The following is a 21,617-nucleotide window of genomic DNA, read 5'->3' on the forward strand; positions in this document are numbered from 1 at the left end:
TTTCGTAAGCAATCTAGGCAGCCTATGAAGTTTTAATGAGGATTATAGTGAAGTAGGGTATTTCTAACAGTCTTACGAAGACTCAGAAAATTAAGTAGATTAGCAAATCCCCAAAATCTAGCATATTCATTCTGCCTTATACATGGTGTCCATCAAGTCCATGTGCAATTTAAAATTCAAAACTACACACGAACTTTATGAACACCCTGTATTTAAAATATTCTCCCGTCAAGATGAGGAAAGAAAAAAAATTCTAAGGCTAACGCGAATACAGTATTTTGCTGGCTCTATTGTTTGTTTTTGTATGCATTCATCTGGCAAATATTTGGTTCCTTACCAAGTCCCTTAGAAATTCCCCCTGCTACAAGATTCTAGTCTACTATGTGATACTTCTTATATGAGAAAATATAACAGAGTTTCAGAAGAGCCAGTTGAAAATATTCCATGTGCATAAATTTTAAATTTTATTGCATCACATTATACAAGCATTAAACATGGCTTCATGTTGATGACTATTTAAATGTGAAAATTTGTCATTCATATCCGTACTTTTTGGCTATTTACAAGTAAGGAATTTCTATGTACTTTATATATCTCTGTACGTGTATGTACATATGTAAGAATACATGACTATACATATGTACACACAGGAATACATATAGCTATGTCATATATAATCATCTCTTCAGAAAGATCGGAAATCAAAAAGAAAAAGGAAAGAAAAAATTGTAAACAGGGTCTTGTCTGTGTCGTTGATGACATGGAATTAGGACCATATGACGACATTCTAGGAAAGTGTGTCCAGATGTTCAAATACCCTTTTGAGCCCAGTGTCTGTAAAATTCACACAGGATAGAATGCAAAAAAGGTAGCAAACAGGCTGAAAAACAGGCCCAGTATACAAGTTCCCGTTGGTTTTAAAAACTTGAGAATGGAACTGCCCATAATGTGCATGCTTGCTTGGTCGAGAATGGTCTATGGATACATAGCAATTGTGTGCTGGACTGCAACGTGGTTTCCCAGCAGCAAGGCTCCAATGCCAGTTCCCTGCTGGGTGTTGGCCCCTCGTGGCTGCCAGTGTCTGCAGCATGCAGTGTGGTTGCATTTTTAGTCATTCACTCGAATGTGCTTTTGCACAGCTGGGAGAAGTAAACAGGATTCAGGTCCTTTGCCTGGACAGGGACTATTACCTAGAAAGAGGAAAGAAGGCGTTAAGATCCTATGTGGATATAATGGCTCCACAGTACGATGTCCAGTAGTTTATACTTACCATCATCAAAGGCATTCCAAGAATTTATAACTCCAGACTGAGTCAGGTATGGTATAAACATTATTATGCCCATTTTACAGATGAACAGACTGAGGCAGAAAGCCAGTCTGAAGCAACATGCTATCCTGCGCATTGTTGGGGGAATAGAGACAGACAGGCAAATGATAGCCTTTGAAGCAAAAACTAGAAATGGGCCAGGGGCAGTGGCTGATGCTTGTAATCCCAGCACTTTAGGAGGCTGAGACAGGAAGATCACTTGAGTCTAGGAGTTCGAGCCCACCCTGGGCAAGATAGCAAGACCTTGTTTCTAGAAAACAAAAATTAGCTGAGTGTGGAGGTATGTGCCTGTAGTCCCAGCTACTTGGGAAGCTGAGGCAGGATCAAGAGAGCTCTTGAGCCGAGGAGTTCGAGGTTACAGTGAGCTATGATTGCATCGCACCACTCTACTCCAGCACGGGTGACAGAGTGAGACTCTGTCTCTAAAAAAACCCAAACAAACTAGAAATAGCCTCCTTGGGAAGAAAGTAGCCAGCAGTGGGGAGGCCGGAAGAAATTCCCAATTGGTTATCAACCCTGCAGTCCAGGACACCCCGGAGCTGGGGATACTGCCACGGTTGTACTTTGGTCTCTGGCTACTGGAGCTCCCAGGAACAATTCTCTTTGCTCATGTCTGCCTCCACGCCGCCCAAAGCCTCTGGCTACAGTAGGTCTTTTTCCTCCAAAGACTGACAAGAGGCGTTCAGAATGGGCATGGGGGCCAGAAGCTTGGAGCTAATCCCAGAATCCCAGAAGGTCAAAGCTGGCAAGGTTTTTGAAGTATTGTTTAGTCCAACTTCTTCATTTTTGCATATGTGGAAACAGAATCCACATGAATGCCTCAGATCATATAGATAGAGACTGGAAAAGCCAGATGTAGAATCTGGAGGATTACAATGATACCCAGCAATGATAACAAAGCCTGCCTGAGATCCTACAGCTTACTTTACTGCTTAGTAAGCATCTCACATACATTCTCTTCCTTGATCTGCCCAATAGGCAAGCTCAGAAAAGTTCAGTAATTTTCTTGGCCAAAATCACATAGCCAAACAGCAGATCTGAGAAATAAGAAAATTACTAAGTAGCAAAACATTCCTTGCCTTTAGTGCAGCCGAGGTCTACACTAGAACTGAGAGCAAAGCTAGTATTCAACTACATAGGACTTTTAGCTTTGTGAAGTCCAGCTTATTTCCTCAAATCCACCCTCATATCCACCTCGTGAGAACCTTTTGGACTCCAAACATGGATCTGGGTTGAGACAACTTTACTAATGTAACAACAAACATCTCTGCAGATATCACTGGATTTTCATCTACAGGAAATGTGAAAACTATACTTCTTTTCTATATGTATATCTTACTTTTTGGGGGGAAGCCAAATTTTAAAAAATGTCTTTGAAGTTTTCCATGAAGTGGTGAAGAGAGAATTGGAGGGCAAAGAAAAACAAATGAAATTCAGTATTAAAAGTAGACTCACAGGATGGCGCCTGTGGCTCAAAGGGATAGGGCGCTGGCCCCACATGCCAGAGGTGGTGGGTTCAAATCCAGCCCTGGCCAAAAACTGCAAAAAAAAAAAAAAAAGTAGACTCACAGGGCGGTGCCTGTAGCTCAGTGGGCAGGGCGCTGGCCACATACACTGGTGGGTTTGAACCTGGCCCAGATCAACTAAAACAGCAATGACAACAACAACAACAAAATAGCCAGGTGTGTGGTGGGCACCTGTAGTCCCAGCTACTTGGGAGGCTGAGGCAAGAGAATCACTTGAGCCCAAGAATTTGAGGTTGCTGTGAACTGTGATGCCACGGCACTCTACCTAGGGTGACAACTTGAAACTCTGTCTCAAAAACAAAACAAAACAAACAAAAAAAAGTAGACTCACAGAAAAATTAGAATGGAGAGCTCAGGACACAGGCCAAGAGAAGTTGAGTTACGGTGACCTAATCATTGACTTGCTAGAGAGAAAGTTCAGAATAACTTTCTGATGGTATGTGTGGGATTATTATAGAACTTTCTTACAGTGTATTCCACGTCTATTGAATACATTGAACATCTATTAATTGAATATGCATTTAATGGGAGTCTTGTACCTAATTCTGTGCAAGGTAGCTGAATGGATAAAATTGCAATCCGTAGAACTTTCTCTAAGGATGCTTACATTTTGCTGGGGAATCCTGATAACTATTTGAACGTCATAAATTAACAATACAAATCAGCATACATGTGGTACTGATGGCAATAATCCGAGACATTCAGAAGAAGTAAGTCTCAATAGGCTGATGAAGAAACCTTAAAAGGAACAGCGTGACACAGATCAGCCTAGAAGGAAACAGGAGGTGAGTGGTGGAAGGAAAGCCATCGTGGGTGAGAGGCAACACTGACATCAGAAAGAAGGGGCGGGCTTCCCTGGGGCTATTAATGGGAACAGCCTGGCTGGAGAAGAAGGAAGAGAAAGGGTTGTTTCAGGAATACTCATGAAGACCCTGACTGCCAGGCAAGAGGCTGGCAAGGAGGCAGAGAAGTGTCAAGGGGATGTGGGAGGAGGAGATCAAGCTATATTTACAATTACTAAAGTAAGAAACAAGCTGGTCCCCAAGGAGCTAATTTTACTCCTTGTTTCAGCGTCAGTGGCAAGCTTTGTTTTCAGGAGTTTTCAGCACCCTCTCTCCACCTCGGAGTGGGATCAGGCCACAAGTGCCCCTCTCACCCACCTGGTCATGGCCACTCATTGTGGTGTGCTTTTCCATTTTTCTTCCTCTCCTTTCGCTCCTTCTGGAGACGTTCTAGTTCCGCTTCATACATCATCTCCTGAATTAAGTACTTCTCTCTTCTCATTCGATCCCTTAGGTCTTTTGGGAGGTCTGGGATCAGATAGGAAATGAGGTGCTTTATACAAAATACGAGGTGCTAAAAACACAGAGGAGAATGCGACAGAGTCAGATCTATTGTCCATCTTTAGCCTAAATGAGCTTTGGGAGTTGGCTCAAGGAGGACATGGAGCCTTAGGGAATCTGGAAGGTGGGATGAGTCCACGGGAGGTGTAAGTAATGGAAGATGATCAGAGGGTAGGTGAGGTCTGAACTTGGTCTGATGACAGTACTGAGGGAATAAGAGGAGGATCAGGAAGGAAGATGGGGAGGAAGGGTTCCATAGTTCAGAACCGTAGAACCACACTGCAGACTCAGAAAACCCAGCTGTGAGTCCCAGCTCGGTAGCTTTTACTGTTTAAGAGCTGGCTGTCTACTGAAGGATGAGTTACTTAATTTTTCTGAGCCTCATTTTGTTCATCTATAAGATGGGTATTATAGTGAGAATTAGAAGAAGATGTTTAAAAATGGTTCATAGACTGCCAAATGCTTTACAAACTTCAGTGTACAAATTATCAATGGGCCCAGAGAAATGATCATGTCAGGAAGAAACTTTTTTCTTTTTGGTAAACTGTCACAAATTCTTTACCTGAAAGGTCAATAGCTGGAAGTTAAGATTTGCTGTCATTTCTGTTCAACTATATCATGATAATCAGTAAAGTACCAGATGCAGATGACCATTTAAAGCCCCTACAATTCTAAAGTACTGAAGACTAAATTAGATTCAAATGATATTGCTAAGTATTCTGTATTTTATATAAAACTGGATGGCACATGGTTCTGCCAAGTAAGAGGCTCTTCTGTGTATTTCTAGTATCTTAAAATAGTTATAATATTGAAAAGAAGTGAAAAGTTTAACCTGAAAAGCTAAATAATAACATACTGTGACCCATTATTTTATTTTGTCTAAAAAACTTTAAGACAGTAATAGGTTAAAAATATCTCTGTTAGGCCAGGTGCGATGGTTTGCACCTATCATCCTAGAACTTTGGGAAGCAGAGGAGGGAGGATTGCTTGAGGCCAGGAGTTTAAGACCAGCCTGAGCAAGAATGAGACCTTGTCTCTACAAAAAAACAGAAAATTAACCAGGCATGGTATCTTGTGCCTGCAGTCCCCGCTATTTGAGAGGATAAAGGTAGGAATATCACTTGAGCCTAAGAACTTGAGCAGCGAACTATTATATGGCCACTGTACTCTAGCCTAGGTGACAGAGAGAGACCCTGTCTCATTATGAAAAAAAAAAAATCTCCTTTTGATCTAGCATAGAAACTATGGATAAAAAGAAGGAAAACAAATCTCCTTTAAGGAGAGTCATTGATAGGCTAATTTCCAGGGAAGACCAGCTTCATATTGTTTTCTCTTTGTTCCCTGGAGCAAAGAAAAAAAGCAGTGAATAGTCTCAGAGATGTCTTCTGGTCCAAGCCAAGAGGCTACTTGAACTTGCATTAATCTGGCTTCAATAAAGTGACAAGCGATGAAATTTCCATTTATGACTAGAATTATAGAAATGTAAACTATTTATATAGTAATTTTCTTAAAGACCAAAAGAAAATAGATAATATGCTTTTATTGACATATGATAATGAAAACTCATTTGTGTGCTTGAATATAGGAATGTCATAATGTTATACACCCAGAGGTACCACTTGCCATATCCAATCCAGTGTTTCCTGGACTGTAGTACTAGCACCACCTTGGAATGTTCATCACAGACATGATATACCAGAATCTCTAACATGGAAAAATGTAGTTCCAGAACTACGTTTAGAGCTAAGTTTAAGAACTATGGCCCTAGAATACTAAATTTAGGACCAATGAGTTCTGACTTGCCCATTAACAACCAACAATGAACTTTCAAACATTTCTTAGAAAATTAGAATACTCAATTTAAGGAAAAGAAAGAAAAGATGAATGAGAAATTACATAATGTGACTATACTACTTCTAGAAGTAGATAATTGTATTCAAAGTCCCCACCACTTACTTTTATTCATTACTCATAGTATCTTTATTATATTAAAGAAAATAAAGGAACTGGTTGAGAAAACGTACCTCAAACACAATGATAAAAGCCAATCGAGCTGCAAGGACGTGCCAGAACTGCAGCGTGTAGCCATAGGGCACCAGGGAATGAGGAGGGTCCCGGTAGTCCCGGTATCTATGAAGATGCAAGAAAGTTCACAGTTGCACAATAAACTCTTATTTTTCTAACTACCAAGTCCCTTCCATTCCCAATATGTAGTCCACATTCCATGGGAGAGAAGTCTGGACAGTTTCTCTATACTAGACATCTGTTGCTTTACTTGTCTAGTATTTCTTCTTCTGGTAAAAGAATATCTCTTCTTCCCTAGGGAATCATCCATGTGGGTTGGACAGAGCTTGCCCCTGCAGCTTACCCCAGCTCAAAAGATCAGCCAGATCCAGCAGTGAAACTTCTCACCAGCACTTCTACTAGAACTTAGTAACTTATCACTAAACCCATAGAAGGCAAAAGCATGCAACAGCCGGTGGCCACTGCAACCTGCATGGAGAGTGAGCCTGATTGAGAAGGAATTCAATAGAGCAAAGAAGAGCTAGCAGAGAATCAGTATCCTCTTGGGATCTGGTCATTACTGAAGTTCACATCACCCCTTAACTCTCCCATTACCTAAACTCATACATTTCTTTTTGTTTGAGTCAGTTTACAGTGGATTTCCACCACTTGCCACAGAAGTCCTTCTTCATGTATCTTCCAGCCATCACTTCTGTGTCAACATCAAATTGCACGTATGTTCACTGAGCACCTGTTTATTGGGGGCCCAGTCACTATCCTAGAAACTTTAAGCCACATTACTCCATTTTATCCTTTGAATGAACATTAATATTATCACAGGTGGGAAAACAGAAAAGTGACGTGCTTCATATCGGTTTCCATGTATTTAACCCTATGTTCTTTTCATTAGCTCCAAAAATGTAGAACTATAGAAATACCAATAGTTCTGCTGTGAATACATACCAATTCCCTTGGCTGAGTAAAAGTTCATGAGCAAATTCTCATGCAAGACGGTGCCTATCCTCAAGGTTGGCACTGATTTGCTTAGGAGGATACAAGATAATTTCCTGTGTGGAGTATCTTTGAATCATATAAAAAAATACAAGCTGTCACCATTTCCCTCATCATTACGATCATCATTTTAATTAATAATAATGTATCATGATTATTTTGTCATTAAAGTGATATTTATCATGAGTACCTGGTGCTGAAATTAAGAATCATCCTGTTAGCGCCTGAAAACTGCTGGCTCTCTCTATGGTGATGAGGGTTAGGTAATTGTCTAAAACACTGTTCTTTCTAATAGATGGTTATATCATTTGTTCTTGTCATGAGTCCAACAACTATGCATGGAATTTTAGGAAGAATAATTTCATTCTGGGCTACAAGTTTGCATGGACTATTCCAACTTCCATTTTCTTCTTGCAGAGTACAGCCAATTAAGAACCAAAAATGTGGGCGGCGCCTGTGGTTCAGTCGGTGGGGTGCCAGCCCCATATACTGAGGGCGGTGGGTTCAAACCCGGCCCCGGCTGAACTGCAACCAAAAAATAGCTGGGTGTTGTGGCGGGCGCCTGTAGTCCCAGCTACTTGGGAGGCTGAGGCAGGAGAATCGCTTAAGCCCAGAAGTTGGAGGTTGCTGTGAGCTGTGTGATGCCATGGCACTCTACCAAGGGCCAAAAAGTGAGACACTGTCTCTACAAAAAAAAAAAAGAACCAAAAATGTTGTTTTCTACCATTAAGATAACAAATGTAATTCCTTTATCTATCTTTAGCTCTCTATATTTCAGATAAAACCCAGGTAAATATTCCAGAGGGATAATAGCAGTATGTTTTTCATTGTAGATAGGGTTTCTTTGTCTTTTTGTGTTAATTAAATTTTGAGACATGATCTCACTCTGTTGTCCCAGGCTGGAGTGCTGTGTCATCATAGCTCACAGCATCCTCGAACTCTTGAGTTTAAGTGATCCTATAGCTGGGACTAGAGGTATCCACTACAATGCCCTGCTAATTTTTCTGTTTTCAGTAGAGACAGGGTCTCACTCTTTCTCAGGCTCTTACTTAGGCTGGTCTCAAACTTCTGAGCTCAAAGAGCTCAGCGCCCCCTGCTCCACGAGAGTGCTGAGAGGACAGGCATGAGCCACCATGCCCGGCTCATATATAGGCTTCGTTATTAGACTAAGGTATATTTATAAAAGGAGGAATTTGAAATTGTTTCCAGAATCATTTTCACTGATTTCTTACATTTCTTATACAACAATGCTCCCTAATGCTGGGAATTCTCTTCTGGACACCAATTTTCCCCATAAATAACAATAGTCTCTTTGTTTCACCCTTTTCTAAAATTCTAGCCGCTTGCTCCTTTCTTCTCTGTGTTTGCAGATGACTGTTTCAAGTGGAGCTCTCAGTTCACGCTCAGCCTATCCTCGACCCCACTGGTCTTTTCCATCAGGCAGAGATTTGGGAGAGGGCCATGCTGGGACGTCATGTGTTCCCCGCTTCTCTGCTTTGGATGTGATGCTATTTATTTGCAAAACGACTGTGGTTGTTCTCTGGAACTTGTACAAAGAAACACTTTCCTCTGCCTGCTACTGTAGAAAAAGCCAGGAAGCTAAGTTTCAAAGCCATTAAAGTCAAAAATTTTCTCCTTTAATCTTTTAGTCCAGGACGTTCAAAGACACTAAGTTATCCGGTGGCTTTAACGTTTGAAGGACATTTTATCAAGTGGCTCAAGAGTTGTTTTTTGAAAGCAACACTTAATTTCCTGTCTTCAGTTTTACATGTGGGAGGGCAGGGTTTTTCCTTTTGACTTAAGTCAGTACATTCCCTAAAGCGTCTTCTAATTCTCTAGGAATGGAGAAATGGGCGACTGGCCTGCAAGGATTATTTTCCTAGCACTACGTACACGAGGTTGAACAATTAGGTTTGTGAACTCATCCTAGAAAAAGTGCTATATATATATATATATATATATACACACCTCATTGCTGAATATCACCACACAGCCAAGGGGAGTACTCTGGATGTGACCATAGTGACATTCACCAATGAGGTATGACAGTGTTGTATATAATTTATTCTGACTTTTAAACTGTAAAAATAGAAGTTTATGGACATTTGGAAGAATGATAAGTGAATCTTACATATCCCCCATTCAAGATAAAACAGAACATAATGATTGAGAATCAAATGCCTGCTGGCATTCCCAGGTAACCACTATTCAAATTCATTTCAAGAGGTAACCACTATTCTAAATTCTTTGATAACCACCTATTTTTTTTTTAAGCAATATCAAAATTTTAATTAGGGATATGGAAAAGATGGAGCTGATGAAGACCTTCCATTATCCAGATGTCAGGACTAGTCAGCATGGTTGGTTTGATTTCTTTCTTTTTTTTTTATTGTTGGGGATTCATTGAGGGTACAATAAGCCAGGTTACACTGATTGCATTTGTTAGGTAAAGTCCCTCTTGCAATCATGTCTTGCCCCCAGAAGGTGTGGCACATTATAGTTTTGCCACATAAGCAGGTTTTCCTAAATAGAATACTGCTGAGTTTTTCTGCCTTGACCTCTGTGTGAATGGAATCATATCGTATGTGTTTGTGTCTGTGATTGCATCTTTATTAGCCAATATATTTTTGGGTTCCCAATTCCATTTCATTTTCTGTTTATCTGTTCCTGTGACTCTGCCACACTGATTATTACAATTTTATACTATGTCTTAACTTAAGGTAAATATCTTACAGCTTTTGCTTCTGAATTTCATTTTTATCATTGACGTGTATGTATATACTTTTGTCTGACTATGATACTATTCAGTTTTATTTTTTTTGAACTGTATAGAAGGGATATTATTTTGTATGTATTTTTCTGGGACCCACGTTTATGTACTATCATGTAACTCAGATTCATTCCTACTGTTCCATGTAACTAATTTAGTTTCATTGCTGTGTAATAGGCTATAGTGTGACTATATTAGAGTCATTTTATGTAGTATCTACAGTAGAACTTCCATAGTTGACCACCTCCTTAAGTTGACCTAATTGTCAGAAACTGGACATGCTCCATGGGTATATAACAGGGCTGTAGGCCTAGTTTCTTATGTTGGCTAGGTCCATATGGTGATCAGTTTGTTACAGCCCCTTTGGGGGTCAACTTACAGAGACTGTATTTAGATTTACTCATGGGCTGGTCATATCCGTACTTTCTCTCATCTTCCCCCAGGAAGGCCTTGAAAAGCAAAGCTCAAGTCCACTCAGTTCAGCTTTACCTTTGAGTAAGGTGGCTGCAATGTGCTGCCTTCATTTAGTTTGGGATTTAGAATATCACATTTCTTTCCAGATCATCGACATGTTTGAGGTGTTTTAAAACTTTTTTCTTCATGTTTAGATATTTTAAGCCTGAGAGCTGATCTTAGTGCCTCATCTGCTATATGACTGAAAATGAAAGTCCCATATTTCTATTTTCATGATGATATGTGTGTGTTTGTATGCATACCACTATTAAAAGCTTTAAATACATTTGAAAATGTTATTTTCCCTTATTTTTAAATGAAATTTAAAAAATTTTTTCTTTAGAGAAGTTTTTTTTTTTTGGATTTTGTGGGGGTGGGGTGGGGGACAGAGTCTCACTATGTTGCCCTCGGTAGAGGGCTGTGGCGTTGTAGCTCACAGCAACCTCAAATTCTTGGACTTAAGTGATTCTCTTGCCTCAGCCTCCCAAGTGGCTGGGACTACAGGCACCCACCACAATGCCTGACTACTTTTTTGTTGCAGTTGTCATTGTTTAGCAGGCCCAGGTCGGGTTTGAACCCACCAGCCCTGATACATATGGCTGACACACTAATCACTGAGCTAAAGGCACTGAGCCTCTATAGGGAAGTTTTAAGAAAAACCCTAAAGAAAACTATCATCATTGAAGTTCATGACGACAGTAGCAATGATTCCATTCATATTCATAATTTGTGGCATGCACTTTTCTGCTACTATGTGAAACAGGCAAGAAAAATTATGAATCAGGAAGGAAAAGAAGAGAAAGACTCTGTATTTTATCTTATTTTCTAAGGATTACAAAGTTTTACCTTTAAATAATAAAGGGCATTTTATTGTGAATCATTTTATACTTAGAATCCTATATGCCTCTAACAATATTTGCTAAATAATTTCCTGTGCGAAAGGGTCTGGATGAGCAAGTGGAAACTCTATTGAAGAAAGCATCAACTATTGTTTGTTTGTTTGCTTATCCAACAGGGATAAAGACCATGTTATGTTGCCATCACTATTTGTCCTCTATGGACTTGTCCTTCCATGTGGGAGAAGGGAATAGACCATCTGAAGGGACCTGACAGCCCCTGGGATACTGGGAACTTGGTCTGAGTATTCAAAGCGGGTGAGAGTGTGTTGTCCCTCCACAGAAATGGGGCCACCTGGCTTTTCTCAGGTGCTCTCTGGTCTACTTGGAACTGTCCACACCAGGGTCAGTGGGTGTCTGTGCCTCTGTTCCCTACATAGTAAGCACATACAGTCACTGTCGTAGCAGGCCAAGCTACTATCTACTCTTCAGAATTTAGTTTTTCAGACTGGGACTTGTGAGCAAATCTGGGCTATTTTTCATTCAAACATCTAGTTTGGGTGCCTGTGCCCGTTTCTCTGAAAAAACAATTATAGGTAAAGAAAAGAAAACAGACAAAGAAAATACATCACTTTATGGCTAGTTAAGAGGTTAATTTACAAAAGAGGGATCATCTGATTTTCATTTACAGAAGACTAAATGTTTCTATTTATAAAAATTATTTATTAATGCTGGGGAACAGAATGTTGGAGCTCCATTATCATGATTCTGTTCAGAGTCCTTTCCAGCCAGGTGGCATGTGGAGAGCACACATCTACATCCTTGTGGCAGACATGCACAGTGATACCAGTTGGGAGTCTTGAATTCTACCTCTAGCCCTGCTGTGTTTCTTTTAAATCAGTTGCCACCCCTGATTCTTGGCTTCCCCTTCTACAAAAGGAAGGATTGAAGTGACTCTTTACAAAGGTCCTTATGTCAAAGGGCCTAGAACTCTATGGTTGTTATTTGTCATGCTTTTATTACTGGGAGAGCACAGAATGTCATCATTGGAAATCCACAAAATTATTCTAACACCAGAGTATTAAAAGATACCATTTGAACTGGATTTCAACAGCTCTACACAAGTAATCTCACTGATCTTTTGGTGAATGGTTACATCATCCAACAGATGGAATAATATGATACCTTAGAACAGTGATTTTTCGACTGTGTGCTGTGAGAAGATTTTGGTGTGCCACGAAAACTTTTAATGATCATTAAATTATTTGCAAAAGAAGTTCAAAGCACAGGAACTATATTCTTTTTTACTCTTTAAAAAAAATCAACATAATTTAAGCGCGTTGCAGAATTTAAGTATAGGTTCAAATGTGAAATTCAAAAAAGTTGAAAAACACTGCCTTAGAAGGTTGATGCAACTATTAAATGAAATAACAGGTCCTGGAACATAGTAGGTACTGAATAAATTCCTCTTCTTGCATTATTATATAAATACACATCATAGCCATACTTTAATTAGTTTCCTCTTGAGAGAGAGAGGGAGAGATAAAAAACATAAATGTGCTTCAGAGGTAATTGTGGTAGAACCTTAACAAGTGGGGCTTCTCTGCATGTGTATCTGAGTTGTTCAACCTCTGAAAGGTGATGTTATATAAAATGGGCAAGAGAAAGAAACAGAACAGATATGTGCCCTTAATAGCTGTCACTAAAACCACCTGGAGATTGTTGGTCCCTGAGTCGCTGGACCTGTAATACCCCCACGGCTACTACATTTTTTGTTTTTCCTTTTAAACCAGCAGTTCTCAACTTGGACTGCACTTGAGGCTCCCGACCCACTGATATCTGAGTTCCACCCCCTCAGATTCTGTTTTAATTGGTTTGGGTCATAGCCTCACAGACTGGGCCAGGGAAGGTTTTAAGATTCCCCAAGTGATTTTAATGCACGGTTAAGGTTGGCAATCGCTGCTTTAAACACATTGAGCCAGAGAGGGCCATTGGAGCAAAACCTCCCCACAAGCGAGCCAGCCCGTGCAGAGAAAGCCATGTAAGAATGTGACCCTCACCTGCAGTACTTGAGCGGAGTGCCCGAGAACTCACTGCCATCAGACTCAGGCTCAGAGCGGTTCTCAAAATCAGAAATCCGAAACACAGACAAGCTGGCATTCACATAGCCCACCATGCACCTGTAAGAGAAAACCAATACCACGGTTAGACTCCAGCTCAGCTTCTCTGCACCCAGGCCTCTAGGGGCTAGCTTCCTAGAAGCCCCTGCAGTCCTAAGTGCCTTTAACTAAGTGCCTTTAACTGACCTTGCCTTGTCATAAGCAGCCCTGGGCACGTTCAATCAGGAACATGTTATTTCTTTTGTTCCAATCCTTTCTGAGAAGCATTGTCATATGAAACAGCTCTACCCCAATGAATGCTGCAGCAAAATAGGTTAAAGACGGCAGCATCACATGATGGACGTAAATGGCATGTGTGTCAGAGGTTCTTTCATTGATGACACACACACACACACACACACGTTCCTTCATGAATGACATTTTACATATTTTTTTCTCAAAATGCCCTGGATACGACTGGTGTGACCGTGGTGGATCCCCTTCCCAACTCACATGCCGCAGTGCAGTCACGGAGACTATATTCCCTGAGGGCACCACGTTTCATGCTGCTGTTCAAGCTGTCTTTTCTGTTGGAATTCTCTCCATCTTCCTTTACAACAGTACTTATCCTTCAGTGGCCAACTGAAATGCCACTCTTTCTGGATGACATCCTAATCCCCCAAGACAACTGACTCCTCCTCTGTAGCCACCATACTTCATTCATAATTACCATCTAGCTCATACTAGTGTGGGCGGCCTACATACGTCTTCTCCTTTGGACTGTAGTTTTGGGAGAGTCAAGCAGTCTCTTAGGTATTTCTGTATCTTACCTCCTTGGCGAGTCTCATGCAGTGCAGGAATCCAGGAAATATTAAATTCAATTGATCTGATTGGAGGGAAATTAATGTGCCAGGCAGTCTATCAATCATTTATTAATAGATGATTAATAGAATGGGTTGATAAAATCAATGACTATCATTCTATCAACAATTCCATTACAGAGATAGTACTTTCTAAAAGTGTGATACAAGGTAGGACTCTTAGAAACATCTTTTATACACATGTGTCTAGACAGTTTTATAGGCTGAACATTGAGGTAAACACATCCATTTGCTGAATGACAACGTTTGAAACATTGCATGAAATTATCACTCTTAGATACATCTTTTATAATTTTTTCTTTAAATAGTATTTTATTTCAGAACATTGTCTTGAGAATGATCCAGGAATCAAACTATTGCCTGGACTTCTCAGGGATAGTATGTTTCTTGAGGACAAGGCTTGCTGTCTATACTGGAAGACTATGGTACTAAAAGCTTGGGCTTTGCACTAAAACCTTAGCTCTGAGGCTTTGTAGCCATGCATTCTTGGCAAGTTATATAAAAACTTCTTTTTTTTCTTTTTTTTACTGTGGATATACTTTATTTTTTCATTTTTGCTTACAACTGAAACTCTGGAAATTCAAAATTAACATCCTTGCCTGGGAGCTTCTTACGCATACCAGAAAACATTTCCACCTTCTGATCCACATTATTCTGCTGTGCTTAGTCCAAATGCACCTTTATGAGTTGGTTGCCGTAACTGTGGGATTCTCTTGCCCAAGGTTCCATTTGGGAAGATCAAGGCTCTAAGAATCACATCATGCATGGTGGTCAGAGTGTGGCTCCTGGGGTGATTTTGCTTACTTTTGTACAGCTTTTTTGAGTTGGCTTAGGCAAAATTCTCCTCTGAGTGATAAAAAGAACATGCTTCCTCTTGAACTTTTTCTCCAATTACATACCAGCTGGACTTCAGTTGAGAAATAGAAACAAAGATTATAATAGCTTTCCAACCACCAGCAGCTTCAATTTCCTTGGCTGCTGTTATAGTCAGCTCTCTGAACTGAGCCTTGAGGTCCAAGTTCATCTCTAGCTCCAGAAGATCCTGGGAAGTGCCAGACTCCAATTTGTCTGGCTTCTCACCATTGGGCTTCACGATCTTGGCACTTGAACTGAATGTGGCTTTCTCATTGATGAGTGCCAGCTTAGGATGAGGCAATGTAACTTCCTTTTCAGGGTGCCAAAGCATCATCACAGCTCACAGCAGCCTCAAACTCTTGGGCTCAAGTGATCCTCTTGCCTCAGCCTTCTGAGTAGCTGGGACTATAGGCACCTGCCATGATGGTCAGCCAATTTTTTTCTATTTTTAGTAGAGACAGGGTCTCACTCTTGCTCAGGCTGGTCTCAATCTTCTGATCTCAAGCAATCCAGCCACCTTGGCTTCCTAGAGTGCTAGGATCACAGGTATGAGCCACCACTCCTGGCCTTTATATCACTTCAAGCGAGGTACTTACCTCACAGGGTAATAGCAGGGATTAAGTTAAATGATGTATGTACAGCTTGTGCTACAGTACTTTAGCCTAGAGTAAGATAAATGTGAGTGACAATTATTCATATAGCAGGAGGTCAATAAAGAATTACTGATTGAACAAATACACCATGATCTTCATTTTCTCTTCATTAACATGCCTGTAATGATGATCCCAAGCGGCTGGATGCCAAGGCAAAAGAATAACACAAAAATAGTTCTGAGCACACATGGATTCTGTGTGTTGTCTCATGTAAGACAAATCACTGGCTTTATCATGGCCTTAAAGAAAAATGAACCGAGCTGAAGGACTCATTTGTCAAGTCACTCATGGATGAAACAAATGGTCAGTGGGTGTGCAACTCGCCTTAATGCAACGGGCAGCAGGCTCCCTGCCACTCTCTGACAGGGTCATTTGGGGTCATGTCTCCGTCATCTGTGAACTGTTCAGAACTTGACATGAAAACAAATGAGCATCTTGGTGATTATGAGCTGTCACCACACGGGAGCCACTTTTACCACTCTTCTCAGGAGCTGAGCAGTGGGAAGGCAAAGGTGCTCCAAAACTGGGGAAGAAGAGGCCCAGCATTGCAATGGAACTTTGGGGTGTCTCCTGCACTCTTATCTGTCCAAGCAGCTTTGAGGCTTCATGGAGATTAAAGCTCCTACCCATTGGTCACTCTGTTCAAAAACTCCATTGAGAAAGTCTACACTGTCTCAGACAACACCCTCTCCCCCAAAGTAAAGAGGGTACACCTCACAAATGCCAAAAACATAACCTAACTGTATACACCCTCATCTAAATCTGAAATTTAAAAAAAAAATGAAAAAGAGGGTATATCTTTGTACCTATTAAGCATATTTATGTAATAGAGGTTATAAATCCAAGTTGAAAATGTGTCTTTAATGGGTGGTCAATCCTTCCCTGTGCCAAGCATTACATGTAGGCCTAATATAGAAATACATAGTTATCAGCTATGAGAATCTTCTTTCCATATCATTTCTATCATCAGGAAGAGGAAGAAACTGCTAACATCACACTACTGAGGCATTTCACTACCTCTGTTCACCATGGTAGAATCTTGGCTATCGCCAATGTCAAATCATTGGGGCTGTCATTAATTTGGGGAAAATGAGATCTCCCATGCTTGTCCATATGAAGTTCGGCCAGTGGCTTCTGTGTGTCCCCTCACTGACCTACCACTGGAGCAGGAAAGTCACAGACAATAGAAGACCCACAGCTATCACTCAGCTCACTGGAGGGAGTGCTATGTACCTGCACTGCGCCGCCTCACCAGCAACCAGTGAGAAAAGGTGAGGCTTCCCCAGCAATCAGGGAGAAGTGAAAGATACCAAGGAAAAAGCACCATTCTGAGGGTTGTCTATTTGCTTTGACTGTTGTCTCCTTAGCTGTACAGAAGCTTTTCCGTTTAACTAAATACCATTTATTTATTTTCATTCTTGTTGCAATTGCCACGGAAGTCTTCTTCATGTATTTCCCCAAGTCTATATCTTCAAGTGTTTTTCCCACATTTTCTTCAAGAATTTTTATTGTTTCATGGCTTAGATTTAAACCTTTTATCCATCTTGAATCAATTTTTGTGAGTGGTGAAAGGTGTGGGTTCAGTTTTAGTCTTTTACATGTGATTATCCAGCATTCTTCTTAGTAAAGTATCAGAAGAATGGAAAAGCAGCTATCTAATGTACTTAACAGTAATATGAAACCAGTAGATGATCTGATGCATGCCCACAGAGAAGAAAAACTCATTTCAATCCAAGTTGGGGGGATGGGTAACAAGGGAGGGGAAGTGGGTTGGGGTGCTCTCACTGAATGGGCACAGGGTGCTGGGGGGTTGGCACACCTTTTGGACGCAACCACAAGAGAGCCTCTATCTAACAAAATCTAATATTTTGACCTGGTTATTTGTACCCTCATATTAACCTGAAATAAATTTACTTAAAAAAAAGAAGAAAGAAAGAAAGAAAAATGCACCAGACAATGGAAGGATTTCTGGGAATACAAGGTTATAAAGTCCATTTTCTTAAAAAGCTGGTGGATGGCCTCTGAAAGTCTTTCCAAGAAAAGGAATTCATAAAATGTCTTTTGTAAGGATAGTGCTCGGATTAAGATGCCTATCTCTTCCAAGTAACTTCTGAGAATACCACTTTCATTTAAATGTGAGAATTCATTACTTTTGTTTTCAATCCTTTAATACGCAAGAGAAGGATGAACCAGCAGCCATCACTTTACTACCCCAAAGCCTAAGATTTTCTAAAATTTGACAGTGCTGCTACTCTATGAGTTAAATCATCTCAAAAGCATTTTTTAAATTGGAAAAAGAAAAAAAAAATCTGAAAAGTAATAGAGCGGCCAGTGGGGCAGAAAATAAGATTCATGAAGAAACATACACAAATATAACTACTTGGAGACATGAGAAATGGCCAGTGGATTAGAAGACAAGGGCGGTTGTATAAATTTAAAGTGGCAGAAGGTTCTTAATTCAAAGGAAAAGGTCAAAAAAAAAAAGGAAAAGAAAATCCCTGGAGAGCTGAATAATATAGTTTTAAGGAGGTTACAGATAATTTTTTTTTTTTTTTTTTTACTGTTGGGGATTCATTGAGAGTACAATAAGCCAGGTTACACTGACTGCATTTGTTAGGTAAAGTCCCTCTTGCAATCATGTCTTGCCCCCAGAAGGTGTGGCACACACCAAGGCCCCACCCCTCTCCTTCCTTCCCTCTCTCTGCTTTTCCTTCCCCCCCATGACCTTAATTGTCATTAATTGTCCTCATATCAAAATTGAGTACATAGGATTCATGCTTCTCCATTCTTGTGATGCTTTATTAAGAATAATGTCTTCCACTTCCATCCAGGTTAATACGAAGGATGTAAAGTCTCCATTTTTTTTAATAGCTGAATAGTATTCCATGGTATACATATACCACAGCTTGTTAATCCATTCCTGGGTTGGTGGGCATTTAGGCTGTTTCCACATTTTGGTGATTGTAAATTGAGCTGCAATAAACAGTCTAGTACAAGTGTCCTTATGATAAAAGGATTTTTTTTCTTCTGAGTAGATGCCCAGTAAGGGGATTGCAGGATCAAATGGGAGGTCTAGCTTGAATGCTTTGAGGTTTCTCCATACTTCCTTCCAGAAAGGTTGTACTGGTTTGCAGTCCCATCAACATTGTAAAAGTTTCCCTTCTCTCCACATCCACACCAGCATCTGCAGTTTTGAGATTTTGTGATGTGGGCCATTCTCACTGGGGTTAGATGGTATCTCAGGGTGGTTTTGATTTGCATTTCTCTAATATATAGGGATGATGAACATTTTTTCATGTGTTTGTTAGCCATTCGTCTGTCTTCTTTAGAGAAGGTTCTAGTCATGTCTCTTGCCCATTGATATATGGGATTGTTGGCTTTTTTCATGTGGATGAATTTGAAGTACAGACACATTTTAATCACCACAAACATTGAATAGGTTGTCAAAATCCTACAGCTTTATCATCAACTGTGCATAAATATTCTTATTTTATTTTTTGGTTCACCTCCCCCACCAAAAAAATAAGACAGGTTTCACCATATTTGAAGTTAGGAAAGAATTGAAATGGCTATTGGGACTTAAAGCCATGGAGATTACCATCAGAGGAGCAAGGAAACCTCTTACCCTCAATGGCTCTGAGGGCCTTGTGGTGCAGGAGGTGGCACACATGTACCATGAGGTGCTACTCAGTGTCGGCACCTATAGTTTTCCTGCATTATAATTGGGTCTTACCCTCTCTTGACCTTGTCTTGCTCCTCAGAGTAAGGAAAATGATGTGTGTCCCACTCAGAGGGTTCTTTTAAGAACCCAGTGCAAAACATATGTGCAGGTGGTTTGAGTGAAGGTAAGCTTTTGTAGGCTAAGCCAAGCACAGTTACAGTTAGAAAGAAATGCCTGGGCAGTATAATATATAGTGCTCCAATAATTAAATTCACAAACTCTTCCAAGAAGTGCTGCATACTGGATTGCTGAACAGCTCTATGGTCACCTTTGAAGTACACCCCTTGGGAAGCTATGCACCAATGCCAGGGCCTAGTCCACTCTTCAAAGCAATTTTGAAACTCTTTTTCTGGAATGACCATCAGAATTGTCATTGTAGAGGTGTGAAAATTAAGTTTGGGAACTTTCAGGTGGCGCCTGTGGCTCAGTGAGTAGGGTGCCGGCCCCATATGCCGAGGGTGGTGGGTTCAAACCCAGCTCCAGCCAAACTGCAACAACAACAACAACAACAAAAATAGCCAGGTGTTGTGGCGGGTTTCTGTAGTCCCAGCTGCTCGGGAGGCTGAGGCAAGAGAATCACGTAAGCCCAAGAATTAGAGGTGGCTGTGAGCTGTGTGATGCCATGGTACTCTACCGATGCAGGTACAGTGAGACTCTGTCTCTACAAAAAAAAAAAAAAGAAAAAAAAAGTTTGGGAACTTTCCACTATGTGCTTGTGTTGGCAGCACTGTACAAACTACTTGGTAAAGTTTCATAACCTTGGTATATCAGTGTCTCACAGCTGGGTTTGTGTTGATATATGGTGGTGTCTTGCTGATTATTCATTAATCTTGTTAATTGTTCATTATTTTTGTGTATCTTTGTGTTCAATACAACATTGCTGATGGCCATTCCAGAAAGAGTTGCAAAATCACTAAGAGTGGATGAGGTCCTGGCATTGGTGCATAGTGTCCCAAGGGGAGTACTTCAGAGGTGACCATTGTGAATTTCAGCAATGAGATATGCAGTACTTTTTCCAAGATAAGTTCCTGAACTTGTCAGACCTCATAAGTCCTTAAATCTCTCTTAAAATGAGATAATATGCTCACTTAAACTTGCCAGATAATTAGTGTGTAATGGCCACATGTTTACTGTAGTGAAGACCTTTCTACAAACCTTCTGAATAGCTGGATTGTAGACTTTATCACATTCCTTAGACATCCAGGCCTCTGCCCATTTATGAAGGATTAATAATGAAATGGGATCCAGTCTAGGTTTGCATAAATTCAGTTGATTTGATGTGCAGCACTTTACTCCTTGGAGTTGGTCAAACTAAAATGGCTGTAGGGGACAAATCACTTTGGCCCAGACCAGTGAACCAGGAGTCAGGGATGCTTATATAAGTGTCAGCAGCCCAAGTAGGATGATTTCTGGGACATCAACAAGGCCCTATAATCCCCCAAATACATCCCACTCTGACCTACGGACCTCTATATGCCATACCTGGAATTTGACTTTGGCTTTAGCTAAAGAGGGATTTTTAAAATTTGTTTAGACTTTTGTCCTTTTCCCAAGGTACAGAAATGAAAGCTAGGGACATGTTATAATTTCGTCTAGGCTTTACCTGCCCAGATATATGGTGACCTGGCTTCAGGATCCACTGAATGTCATAGAGGGTTTAGTCTACCTATTTTGTTTGGGGTAATATAGACACTGGTCAGGTCAATGGCCAGGAAAAAATCATTCACTTACTTACTCCACAGTACTCAGTACATGGTTCCATATTTCCCATGCAGTACTTGCAGTCTACATTTAATGACACAGTGTGAATTTGACTGCAACTCTCCTTTTAACTAAACTCATAAAAATGACATAACTACTTATCACATCATATATCATTTTTTTGACTACACATCTTATCATCCCACACATTTCTCAATGCAGAGCAAGCAAGAGGTCAGTGGTGAGGAAAATGATTAACAGCTGCTCTCAGACTGGCTTCTATCTAAAAACCTGTCTTGTATGACCTCCAACCCTTCGGTAGATCAGGATGTGTTTTCCTTGGTTGATAATGTTATTGTGTCATAATTCCGTCTTCCCTACCATAGGCTTTTCGTCCTGGGTTTATGTTCCATATTCCCCAGGGCAAAGGCTTCTGC

The 21,617-nt window shown here is 40.5% G+C and overlaps 1 protein-coding gene across 5 annotated transcripts in view; it reads right to left on the reverse strand.

The window, feature by feature from the left end:
- Positions 1–428: 428 nt before the first annotated feature.
- Positions 429–21,617, reverse strand: part of ANO4 (anoctamin 4) — a 393,996-nt gene continuing 372,807 nt past the window's right edge. For 4 of the 5 annotated variants that reach the window (XM_053585613.1, XM_053585609.1, XM_053585608.1 and 1 more), the window contains 4 exons: positions 13,331–13,450; positions 6,221–6,326; positions 4,014–4,209; positions 429–1,190 (listed from right to left, as the gene is read on the reverse strand). In XM_053585613.1, coding sequence (XP_053441588.1) covers positions 4,018–4,209; positions 6,221–6,326; positions 13,331–13,450 — 418 coding nt within the window. In that variant the 3' untranslated portion in view covers positions 429–1,190; positions 4,014–4,017. Of the gene's footprint in view, positions 1,191–4,013; positions 4,210–6,220; positions 6,327–13,330; positions 13,451–21,617 lie in introns of those variants that run through there. The other variant, XM_053585611.1, reaches the window with a different exon arrangement.

Source organism: Nycticebus coucang, chromosome 3 (assembly GCF_027406575.1).
Source record: "Nycticebus coucang isolate mNycCou1 chromosome 3, mNycCou1.pri, whole genome shotgun sequence".
Classification (NCBI taxonomy): domain Eukaryota; kingdom Metazoa; phylum Chordata; class Mammalia; order Primates; family Lorisidae; genus Nycticebus; species Nycticebus coucang.